At 42.6% G+C, this 12,944-nt stretch overlaps 1 protein-coding gene across 1 annotated transcript in view; it reads right to left on the bottom strand.

The window, feature by feature from the left end:
• Window positions 1-5,790: 5,790 nt before the first annotated feature.
• LOC115528660 (oxysterol-binding protein 2) overlaps window positions 5,791-12,944 on the bottom strand; it is a 30,343-nt gene continuing 23,189 nt past the window's right edge. The window contains exons 11-12 of the mRNA XM_032595344.1: window positions 7,589-7,815; window positions 5,791-7,365 (exon numbers count right to left, since the gene is read on the bottom strand). Coding sequence (XP_032451235.1) covers window positions 7,223-7,365; window positions 7,589-7,815 — 370 coding nt within the window. The 3' untranslated portion in view covers window positions 5,791-7,222. The remainder of the gene's footprint in view (window positions 7,366-7,588; window positions 7,816-12,944) is intronic.

Below are 12,944 nucleotides of genomic sequence, written 5' to 3'. Positions count from 1 at the left end.
TTTTTTCAACGTTTATTTATTTTTGGGACAGAGAGAGACAGAGCATGAACGGGGGAGGGGCAGAGAGAGGGAGACACAGAATCGGAAACAGGCTCCAGGCTCTGAGCCATCAGCCCAGAGCCTGACGCGGGGCTCGAACTCACGGACCGCGAGATCGTGACCTGGCTGAAGTCGGACGCTTAACCGACTGCGCCACCCAGGCGCCCCTATTTTTGAGTCATTTTTAAGTTATATTTTTCTAGAACCTTAGTTTTTAAAGTTACTGTTTTTTGTAGCGTCTGTATTTGTGTATTCTTTTTATTTCAAATATTGTTTTTTGGGGTTCATCCATTTCCTCTCTCCTTCCTTCCCTTTCTCTGTCTTCCTTATCAGTAAAGTCTTGTCCATTTTAGTTTTTCAAAGAATCAACCTTAGCTTAAATGGTCCTCTCTGTTTGTTTTTTCTTTAATTTCTGATATTTATTTCCTTTGAGTTTGTCTTAATGTTCATTTTCTTAGATTGGATGGTTAGCTCATCATTTTTAGTCTTTCTTCTTTTACAACATGAGCTTTTAATGCTCTAAGTTTTTCTCTTAGTACTGCTTTACCTCTATCCTAAGTTTTGATATGTGGCATTTTAATGTTTAACTATTTTATAATTTCTGTTGTTTTCTTCTTTGGTCCACCAGTTATTTAAAAGTGTATTTCTTTTTTTTTTTTTTAATTTTTTTTAATGTTTATTTATTTTTGAGACAGAGAGAGACAGAGCATGAACGGGGGAGGGTCAGAGAGAGAGAGGGAGACACAGAATCTGAAACAGGCTCCAGGCTCTGAGCCGTCAGCACAGAGCCCGACGCGGGGCCCAAACTCACGAACCATGAGATCATGACCTGAGCCAAAGTCAGACGCTTAACCAACTGAGCCACCCAGGCGCCCCTAAAAGTGTATTTCTTAATGCTCAAGAGTTTGGTCTGAGAATGTGGTCTGTATATTAGTCTTTTGAAATTTGCTGAGGCATTATGACTGGCCCAGATATGTGGTTAATATTAATAAATGTTCCATGTGCACTTTAAAACTATATATTCTGCTGTTATGTGTAATATCCCATGTGTGCCCATTACACCAAGTTTGTGAATTGTGTTGTTGGAAACCTTGCTGATATGCTATGTCTGTCTGAGCTCTCACTACATGGAGAGATATGTTAAAAAATCTTCCATTATGATTGTGGATTTATCTATTTCTCCTTGTGATTGTGTCCATTTATCTTGAGATGTTATTAGGTGTATAGGAGTTTTAGAACTTTATGAATTCTACCTTTTACCCTTATAAAGTGACCTTTTTATTTCTAGGAGTTGACATACAGAAATACATTTTTGCCTTAAAGCCTATCTTGTCTGTATATTTATGTTTTTAGTGTATTCTTGTAAATAGCATATGGCCAGATTTTTAAATTCCAGATATTTTTGTTCTTACTTGAAGATTTAATTTACTTAAATTTTGTGTATTATTGTTGCATTGATAATTGACTTATGTTTGTCTTATTTTTAAATTTTTATTCCACCTTATCTGCATTCCTTTTTCCTCTTTCTTCTTGCCTTTAGATTGAAAAAATTTCCCCCCACATACAATGTTCTCCTTTGTTTCATAAATGTTATTCTTCCTTTAGCCATTACTTTGTATATTTCACATAATAGTTAACTCATCAAAGTCTACTCAAGACTCTCAGTATTGTTTTAATAAGTTTTTATTAAAAGATTTATTTTCCTTTGGTTCCTGAAAGATATTTTCACTGGGAATACTGACATTATCCCCTCTACTTTGGAGATCTCACTTTGTCTTCTTTTTTTGTTTTTTAGAGTTTATTTATTTTGAGAGAGAGTGCGTGTAAGTGGGGGAGGGGCAGAGAGAGGGAGAGAGAGAATCCCAAACCACACTGACAGTGCAGAGCCCAATGTGGGGCTCAAACTCATGAACCGTGAGATCGTGACCTGAGCCTAAGTCAGATGCTTAACTGACTGAGCCACCGAGGTGCCCCACTTTGTCTTCTTAACTAGGAAGTCAGCTCTAAGTCTGATTGGTGATCCTTGAAGGTAATTACCACTGCCCACCCCAAATCTGGCTGCTTTTAAGATTTTGTTGAGTCTTGCAAATTCACTATATTATACTTAGCTGTGAATGTTTATTTACCTGACTAGGATGTGTTGAGATTAACTCTGTATATTGGTGTTTCTCATGACTTCTTGGAAATTTTTTAGGCATTCAGTCTTTAAAGATTGCTTCTGCTCCATTTTGATTAGCGACATATGGGACCTTCTCACTTTATTCTCCATGTCTCTTTTATATTTTTCACTTCTTTGTGTCTTTATGTTGCATTCTGAATACTTTTTTAAAAAAATATTTGAGAGAGAGCACGCATGTGGAAGTGGGGAGGGGGCAGAGAGAGAATACCAAGCAGGCTCTGCGCTGTCAGCTCAGAGTTGGATGTAGGGCTCAAACTCACGAACAGTGAGATCATGACCTGAGCTGCAATCAAGAGTTGGGCCGCTCAACCGACTGAGCCACCCAGGCACCCCAGCATTCTGAATACTTTCTTTAGGTCTTACTTCCATGTCACTAATATGCTCTTCAGTAGTGTAATCTGTTATAAAATTATTTTCAGTGATTTTTTTTCAATTTCTGGAAATTCCTTAGTTTATTTTTAAAAAATTTGAAATGTTTATTCGTTTTTTGAGAGAGCGAGGCTGAGCGTGAGTGGGGGAGGGGCAGAGAAAGAGGGAAACACAGAATCTGAAGCAGGCTCCAGGCTCTGAGCTGTCAGCACAGAGCCCGACGTGGGGCTCTAACTCACTAACCTCAAGATCATGACCTAAACTGAAGTCAGATGCTTAACCGAGGCCACCACAGGTGCCCCTGTAAGTTCCTTTTATTTTTAAAAAATACCCTTCATTTTTAGGAATGAGAATTCTAGAAACCTATTTCTAGAAATATATTACACATGCTTATTTTATATTGTGTCTGATAATTTCACTACATGGAGGAGTTTTATGTCTTATTCTGCTGTTATTTCTGCTGTCCTGTGCTCACGTGCCCACTTGTGTGCTGTTTCCTTGTGTCTTTAGAGATGTCACATTGTTAGCTATTCATTTTCCTTGCAACTTCCCATCTGAGATTCCATAAGGTCTGGAATGAAGGGGAGAGCCTCCAGAGAGGCTTTCTTTGCTTCTCTTGTGGGACTGGGGACATTGCCATTTTGAGACCATGTTATATTCTCTGCTAGATGTTTTATTTGACCATCTGGGTAGTATATATTTGGGCTATAAAACCAAACCAAGTGAGGCCATGCTCCTGATTACAAATTCTTAGGGGATTCTTTTCTGCTCTGCGTAGGACTGATCTTGTATTTGATTTTCCTGTATTTGATTTTGGATTCATCATTATATTGAAGGTATAGACCTTTGGGAGTCCAGCTTTACAGCAGACACCTCCTATTAGATACCCTACCTTGGAAGGGTCATTTGAGGCAGTGAAAACTTAGGCTCGCTGGGTACAGTAAGTGGCTCTGAGGGAAAAACAGACTTCAGAGTTCTTTCCATGTTTCTACAGTCACTTAATATTTGGCCCAAGTATTCCTTATATTCTTTCCAACTCATGGATGCTTTTAGGATATTTTAAAGTGTTATCTAGCATGCCTAGTTTTACATAAGGGAAGGTTATCCAGGTACCTAGTCTACCATATTGGCAGAAAGATAAGTCCTCCTTGAACTGGTTGATGTAATGAGTGATTTACAATGAGACGCTTCCAACACTGACCCATTCTCGCATTTCTGTGGTAAACCTAACTTGGGCATGGGTTTACCGAGGTATCAGTCTTTTGTATGTGGCTGGATTCTATTTGCTCTTTGGGCTTTTGAAAATTCTATTCTTAAAGTGAGATTGAAATATATATTCTATTTTCAAAAATATTTATTTCAAGATAGAGCGTGAGTTGGGGAGGGGCAGAGAGAGGGAGATAGAGAATCCCAAGCAGGCTCCATGCTCAGCGCAGAGCCCGATGCAGGGCTTGATCTCATGACTGTGCTGAGCCCCAGCCCAGGGGATAAGGGAACCTCAGGCCTCCTCCCCCACAGTCTGTCAGGAGCAAAGATTTGGACTCTGGAGTTTGTGGGAGCAGGAGTTTCCTGGGACCTGAGGTTCAACTCTTCCCCGTTGCATCTCTGAGGCCCCCTTACAATTTGACACTGCAGTCACACTTCCCAGTGGCCCCAGGGAGTGTCCCCCTGAGCCTTTGCTCTGGCTGGGCCTTCTGGCCTGGAATTAATTCAACACCTATTTACTGAGCATCTTCTATGTGCCAGGCACTGGGGATGCTACAGTGTATAAGACATGATTCCTACTCTCATGAAGCTCACAGTCCACTGGGGGGGGGGTGGGGGAGAGAGTCAACAAATGAATAAAATACATGGTATTACACATGGTGCCAGAATGCAGTGGAGAAAAATGCAATTCTTTTGGTAGATTTCTAGCATGTTTGGGTATCTGCAGGTCAAGTCCACATCCCCTACCTTCTTCTTAAGAATTGCTCTACTATTTTTTGTTCAATTACTCTCTCATGCAAATTTCACAATCCACTTGTCAAGTGTCTGAAAAATATTGGTAAGATTTTGATTTGGATCATGTTGGATTTGTAGATTTGGAAGAACCCACATAACTGAGTTGGCCACCTATGAAGATGGTGTTTTTCCCTTTAACTCAGGTCTTATTACTCAGTAAAAATTTAAAGTTGTATCTATAAAGGTCTTTTGCATCTTTTTGTCAGATGTATTATGAGGCCCCTTATGGCCTTTGTTGCAGAATCTTTTCTATGACATTTTCAACTCAGTGATGGCTAGTGGTTAGACTACTGAGTGTAGGCGGAACTTGTGTGATCTGGTCAGAGCGGTTTCTAGAACATCAACCTGATGTCACTCCCTGTTCAGAGCTCTGTCTGGCTTCACTCTAGGCTCTTCCTTTACTTTGCCTAAGTGGACTGGCTTCTGTCACCTCTGGGCCTTGTCCATGCAGCCTATCTTCTCCCCTGGCAGACCTGCTTCCACTGCCCTCCCCCATCTCGGGGTTCAGGTTCATACTGGGGTTGTCTCACCGCCTTGCATCTTCTAGCCAGTGAGAGCTGCAGGACTCACCAGTGCCTGCCTCCTCACAGATGGGAAAGCAAGGCTTGGGTAAGGAAGGAGTTGTACAGGGCCAGCCTTGGATCCCACAGTGCTGGGGTTTCAGGGCAGGCAGTTGGAGCCTGGCTCTGATGCCCCTGTGGTGCCCTGCCCCACCACATTCTCTCACCTGGAAGCACTGGCAGTGGGAGGCCCCACCACAGTGGGCCAGACCAAGCCGTTCTTGGCCAGCCCTGGGAGCTAGTAATCCGAGTTGCTTGGCAACCTGGGACAACAGAAGCAGTCCAGGTCATGGTTGTCCAGTAACCTTAGAATTCACCAAGGTGGGTGTTACCTCAAAGAGAAGAGCGTGGCAGGTGCCATGGCTTGGCTCTAGACAGTCCCAGGCAAAGCTGTGACCCCTCTCCTAGGTGCTGTCTCAGCCCTCCGCAGCCTACCTGGCCCTGACCCTACCAGGTCTTCCACCCCCTTCTCACCCCCACCCCCTCATTTAGACCAGCTTCCCATTGCTGGGCTCAGTACTGAGCAGAATAAAGCCTGGGGGCTCCTCCCCCATGCTGCCATACAGGTGGTCACCTGTTCTGTGCATCAGCCCCAATCCACCCAGTCACAGACTCAGGGACAAGGCCTTGGAAAACTCCAAATCCAAGGTTTTTATTACCGGTCAGAAGGTGCTCCCTCACAAACAGTGTGGAGAAGAGGTACACTGCACAGCTCTGCTGTGGGCGTGGTGGGGCCACCCTGCCCGCCCTGCCTCTTGCTTGAGTGGGCACCCTAAGGCATTTCACATGTTGGTGTTTTCACTTTTTTTATTTTTTTATTTTATAAAAACAAACGCAGTCCTGGAATATACAGAAAAAACCCTGTGATGAATTTTCAGGACCAAACTGAAGTGGGAGGGTTTGGAATGGGGGTTCTGAGGGGCTGGATAATGGCCACTGTGGCCCAGTACCCCCCTACCATTGGCAGGAGCCCTTGGAAGGGGGTCCAAGGAGAGGGTAGGACACAGCTGACAGGAGAGCCAAACTCAGACAGGGGTGCCCTGTCTTCATCATTTTTTAACTTCCACATACCATAGAAATTTAAGCAAAATAGCTATTTTTTATATATTTATATATCATATATATATAAATCAGGCAAATAAAGAGTTCAGGGGGTGCAGAGATGGGCACCCCGGAGGTGCCTGAGGCCGAGGCAGGACACTGGGCCTCTGGTGCCTGGGGGCACCAGCCCAGGCTGAGCCAAGTGTTTGTTCTTATTGCTGATTTGGGGCCTGGTTCTGGGGTGGGGAGCACCTGCAGGCCCTGCCCCCAGCCCTTCCTGACCTCTCTGGGGCTGGGGAGCAGCCCCTGCATGGCCAAAGCTAGGCAAGGGGCTGTTACCCTCAAATCTATCTGGGGACCCTTGGGCATCCCCTCCCCCACAGTGGGTGCTGCTGTAGCTCTGGAGACAACTGACTTGTGCTCTCCTGGGCCAGGTGGCCCTTCCAGTTCCCTTCTCTCTGGAGTCCTGTGCTCCTGGTGACCCTGCTATGTTGAGCTACAAAATGCTCCCTGCTCAAAGGGGTCTAGCTTCCTGATGTCTTAAAAAGAAGGGGCTCTTGCCAGGACACATTTGTGGCAAGAAAGCACACTTAGAAAGTGGTCTGCTAAGTGCTGTACTAAAAATATTTACTAAACGTCTTGGCTGGAAAGAAAATGGAGATCGTTTTTTCTAAAAAAGTCAAAAGTGGCTCCCCAGTGGGGGACAGTGTCTCCCTTGGTGGGGCTGGTGACTGGGGCAGCCCAGGGCCCGGGCCAGCCTGCCTGAGTTGTGGTAACTGGGAGCTGGGGTCCCAGTGGGACCCAAGTCCAAAATGATGGGGCTTGGGTGACCCAGGGCACCTGGGGGCTGGAGAGAATGCAGATCAGCACTTGCTCCTTCCAAGGTGGAAGCCCCAAAAAAGTGTTAAAAAAAAAAAAAAAAAGGAAAGGGAAAAGGTGTAAGGGGGAGGGCCACTGAGTACTAAATTGAGTGTATTAAAGAAAAGGTGGACCAGGCTGTACAGGCGCCTGTATTTGCAGGAGGGGATGGAGCTCAGAAGATGTTGGGACACATGTGCCAGTCCTGCCTCTCCTTGGCCTCCCAGTAGCCGCCCTTGTACATGCAGGCCGTCTCCCCGGTCAGTGGGTCCAGCCTCTTCTCGAACCACAGCGGCACGTACACATCGGCTTCCTTCTCTGCTGGGCAGGCACAGTGGGCGTGCGGGTGGGCGGTGGTGTACTCCCAGGCTCTCTCCCACCCTTCCCCCCACGCCATTCCCCCCGCCCCTAGGACGCTGCTGCCTTCCACCCTGTCCCTGCGGTACCCTTTCCCTCCCTCCCCCACCCCATCCCTTTCTTGTGGGAACCCGCTCCCCATACCCAGGGTACCTTCTCTCACCGCCTCCCCGCCCAGCCTCACCTTCCTCCGTGCCACAGCCCCGTGAGCAGGCCTCCAGCCGCCGGCGCCGCGACACGCGCTGCTTCTCCTCCAGCCGCTGCTTCTCCGTGTTGGCCTCGTCCCAGTGCCCCTTCTCCATCAGCCGCTGGTCTGGCCGCAGGCGGCTGTCCGTGGGCGCCACGCCCTCCTCGTGCTCGTTGAGGGTCAGGGCCAGCTCCGAGAAATAGTACATGTTCTCCGCGTTCTCCCTGCGGCGGCACGGCATGGCTGTGTGAGGGCTCCGCACGGCCTCTCCCACCCCGCTGCCCCCAGGGTCCCCGTGTCCACCACCACGAGGAGGTGTCTTTCCTCCTCACACCTTGTGTACTGGCTCCACGGACCCGCATCAGTTTTGCTACCTTCTGCTTCTCTGGGCATTTGCCTATTTCTATCAGTTTTTCAAGTAGATCAGCGTGACGTTGTTTCACCATCCCCTCATTTACTACTGCTTTAATATCTGTGACATGGCGACGTCCTCTTTTGCATTTGTGATGTGGGTTATACATGCCTTCCCTCCATTCCAAACAGTCATGGCAGAGGTTTGTCCGATCCCTTCCTTCATTGGTTGAAGATGAAACTGTTGATTCTATTTTAGGTTTTTCTGCTTCACTGAGTTTGCTTTTATCCTCTCCTGCTTTGTTGGGGTTTATTTTGCTGTTCTTTTTCTAACTTCATGAGATCGTTGCTTATTAGCTCATGATTTTTCAGCTGTTCTTTTCGAGTATACACATTTTAGGTTACGCATTGCACTCCAAGTACTGCATTAGATGAATCTCACGGTTTTTATATGTATTACTTTATCATGCAGTTATATTTTCTAGTATCTAATATCAGTGTATGTTCTTTGATTTGTGGATTAGTTTGGAAGCATATTTCTTGAATTTATAAACATCTGGGGTTTTTTTTTTAGTCTTCTTTATTTCTAGTATAATTGCCATGGAGTCAGACAGTATGCCCGTATAATCTCAGTTCTTTAAAATTTGCTGAAAGGCCCAGTAAATGGCCAGTTTTTTGCAGATGCTCCAGGTGTGCCTGAAGAGAATGTCTTTCCTGCAGTTGTTCAGTGTGTTCTACAACTGTCCAGTACATTCTATGGTTCAAACTCTTTTCATTTTTTTTTTATTTCTAGCCATTACTAAGAGAGGTATATTAAAATGTCATCTCTTGTTGTTAATCCATTGTAAATCAATCCATTTCTCCTTATAGTTCTACCAGCTTTTGCTGTAAACATTTTGAGGCTGTGTTTTTAGGTACAGGATACATTCAAACTTAAAACTCATCTTCCTAGTGAATTGAACCTTTATCATTATATCCCTGACCTCTCGTCTTACCTTTTGTTTTAAAATCTGTTTTTGTGACATTAATCTAGCTACAGTAGCTTTTGTTTGTTGTATCTATGGACATCTCTTTTTGTATTCTGTTATTCCAGTCTTTCTTTACTTTCTTACTTAGATGTATCTCTTGTAAATCACATATATTTGGATTTTTAAAACTTATCTGAAATCTTACACTTACAATGGGAGTACTTAATGTAATTACTGATATGTTGGATTTAAATGTGTCTTCTTTTTTTTTTTTTTTTTTTTGTTCTCCTTTTTTGGACCTCAAGTGCACAGCTTTGGATTAAACATGATCCTTGCTACATGACACACTCTTTTTATTGGTCCTTGCATGGTCTGCTTATATTAATGCAACTCTGCCACCAGAAAACCCTCTAGACAAAAGGTAGAATCCTGACAAAACCTACATATAATCATATGGAAAACTCATCAATCCATCTCCTTCTCAGGTAGCCATCCACAAGACTCCTGGGTTCATCAGTCCCTTGCCTACCATTTAATGTAATTTTATTGCATCTTTAAATAGTCTTAATTGGGCATGTATGTGTGTACGTGTGTGTTCATTTACATATACGTACATACATACTTGTTTTTAACTGTATAAAAAGAATTCCATGATATATGTAACCTTGTGGGACTTTTTTCCCCTTAATATTACATTGCTAAAATTTATATTGTTGCATGTTTCTGTTGTTAATTTCAACTACTGTGTAATATTCCCTCCTGTGACTAATACCCCAGTTATTCATTCAATAAATCTGGATTGTTTAAAGTTTTTGCTTTGGAGTAATCTTATGCATGTTTCCTATTGTACATTTGCAGGAATTTCTCTTGTGTATATACCTAGAAGTGGAATTGCTGGGCTATAGAGTCTGTGATGTTCTTCTTTAGGAGGTAAGGCCAACCTGCTTTCCAACATGGTGGCACCAATTCACATTCCCACTAGTGATGCATAAGAGATATTGTGGATCTGTATCATCTTCAACACTTGATACTGTCAGATTTTTTTTTTTTCTAATTAAATGAAGGTAAAATGGTCTCACTGTGGTTTTGATTTGAATTTCCCTAATTACCAACGATGTTGATAACCAGTCCTATGATGACTGGCCATACGTGTTTCTTCTCGAGTGAAATTCTTGCTTGTGACTTGCACTTTTTCTGCTGGATGTTTTTGTCTTATTCATGGGCTAGGTGTTCTTGATTTTTTTAATTATTGTTTTTAATTGTGGTCAAATACTCTTTATGTATTCTCCATACTGATCTTTTGTTGGGTGTTAAGTATTGTGATTCTCTTCTGCAAGTTTATATATTCACTTAAAAAAATTTTTTTTAATGTTTATTTATTTTTGAGAGAGAGACAGACTGTGAGTGGGAGAGAGGCAAAGAGAGAGGGAGACACAGAATCTGAAGCAGGCTCCAGGCTCTGAGCTGTCAGAACAGAGCCTGACGCAGGCCTTGAACTCATGAGTTGTGAGATCATGGCCTGAGCTGAAGTCAGGATGCCTGACTGAGCCACCCAGGCGCCCCATATATATTCACTTTCTTTAGACTGTCTTTTAACAAGCAAAGTTTCTTTTTTTTAAATTATTTATTTTATTATTTATTTTTAAAAAATTTATATCCAAGTTAGTTAGCATATAGTGCAATGATTTCAGGAGTAGAATCCTGGGATTCATCCCCTACATATAACACCCAGTGCTCACCCCAACAAGTGTCTTCCTTAATGCCTCTTGCCCATTTAGCCCATCCCCCCACCAACAACCCCTCCAGCAACCCTCAGTTTGTTCTCTGTATTTAAGAGTCTCTTATGGTTTGTCCCCCTCCCTGTTTTTATATTATTTTTGCTTCCCTTCCCTTATGTTTATCTATTTTGTATCTTAAATTCCACATATGAGTGAAGTCATATGATATTTGTCTTTCTCTGACTAATTTCACTTAGCATAATACACTTTAGTTCCATCCACGTTGTTGAAGCAAAATTTAATGAAAAAAAATATTTTAATATAGTTGAATGCATAAGTACTGTTCTGTGTCTTAAGATGTATTTCCTTAAGGTCTAAAAGATATTCATCTATATTTTCCCTTAGAGTTTAACCTCTTGCTTAACAGCAAGTTAAGCTTAATACTTTTTGTAAGACCTTTGCCTTGAGTCAATTTCTGTTATAATGTAAGGGAGAGATTCAGTTAATCTTTTTACATAAGGGTAACCATCTCCCCAACCTCCTTCAGTGAACAGTGCCATCTTTCCACACGATGCCATGTTACTTTTGTTATACACCAAAGATACATACATCCATGGGTCCGTTTCCAGGCTCACTGTTCTATTCCAGTTTCAAAATAAGTCTTGATGTCTAGTAGGGCTAGTCCTTATTTCTCTGTTGTTCTTGTTTACAAATGTTCTGGCCCTTTATTCTTAAGTTTAAATTTAAAAATGATAATATCAAGCAGTGAAAATCACCATTGCGATTTTGTTTGATCTACTCTTTAGATACTGATGTCTTTGTAATACTAAGTCTGTTTATGAACACTGTATCTTTATCCATTGATTTAGCTCTTTTTTGATATCTCAGTAAAGTTTTATAATTTTCCCTATAGAGATCTTGAGTATAAGATTCATTACAAGGTCCTTGATGTTCTCTGATATAATTATCTTCTCTTTTTTAAAAAAAATTTTTAATGTTTATTTTTGAGAGAGAGAGAGAGAGAGAGAGCACAAGCAAGGGAGGGGCAGAGAGACAGAGGGAGACACAGAATCCGAAGCAGGCTCCAGGCTCTGAGCTGTCATTACAGAGCCCGACACGGGGCTCGAACTCACAAACTGTGAGATCATGACCCAAGCTGAAGTTGGATACCCAACCAACTGAGCCACCCAGGTGCCCCTATAATTGTCTTCTCTTAAATTGTATTTTCTAGTTGTTTTCTTTTAGTGTATAGAAATGCAATTGACTTTTGCATATTAACCTTATACTAAGATACCTAAAATGCTTTTTCTGAATCTACGGAGATTGGTTTTTTTTTGTTTTTGTTTTTTTTGTTTTGTTTTGTTTTTTTTTTTTTTGAGAGAGAGAGAGAGAATGAGAATGAGCCCAGGGAGGGGCAGAGGAAGAGGGATAGAGAATATATATTTTTTTAATTTTATTTTTCAATGTTTATTTTTGAGAAAGAGAAACACAAAGTGTGAGTGGGGGAGGGGCAGAGAGAGAGGGAGACAGAATCTGAAGCAGGCTCTAGGCTCTGAGCTGTCAGAACAGAGCCTGACATAAAGCACGAACTCATGAACCATTAGATCATGACCTGCCAAAGTCAGACACTTAACCATCTGAGCCACCCAGGCGCCCAAAGAGAGAGAGAGAATCTTAAGCAGGCTCCACACTCAGTGTGGAGGCCGATGTGGGGGTCGATCTCATGATTTGTATGAATTACAAATGTAGGAAGTACTTCACATGTGTACTTCACAGAAAGTAATACATGTCTGACTTCAGCTCAGGTCATGATCTCACAGTTTGTGGGTTTGAGTCCCACGTCCAGCTCTGTGCTGACAGCTCAGAGCCTGGAGCCTGTTTTGGATTCTGTGTCTCTCTCTCTCCGCCCTTCCCCTGCTCATGCTCTGTCTCTCTCAAAAAATAATAAAAACATGTTTTTAAAGAAAGATCTGATGTCAATCTGATTCTTCATCCTTGACTGCAATCTTCTTGTACTCCTCTCTGGGAGCTATGAGAATTTTCTGCTTGGTATTCTTAAATTTCACTATAGTGTGGTCGGGGTGAAAGTTTTTCTTTCTCTCTTCTCTCTGAAACTCTACTAACTCTGCAACCCAAGGTCTCCCATCTCTTTGTTTTTATTCTGGGAAATTTATCTCCACTATTTAACTATTTCTCTCTCCTTTCCATTTTTCTTTCATTCTTTTCCTTCTGGATTCCAAGTAAACATTATTTTAGCGGTTATTGTAGGAATTACAATATGCGTACTTCACACAGCCAAAAGTTCATGTGCATCTT

Source organism: Lynx canadensis, chromosome D3, assembly GCF_007474595.2.
Source record: "Lynx canadensis isolate LIC74 chromosome D3, mLynCan4.pri.v2, whole genome shotgun sequence".
NCBI lineage: Eukaryota > Metazoa > Chordata > Mammalia > Carnivora > Felidae > Lynx > Lynx canadensis.
The sequence above is the reverse complement of the archived record's forward strand: the minus strand, read 5'-3'. Positions and strand labels throughout refer to the sequence as shown.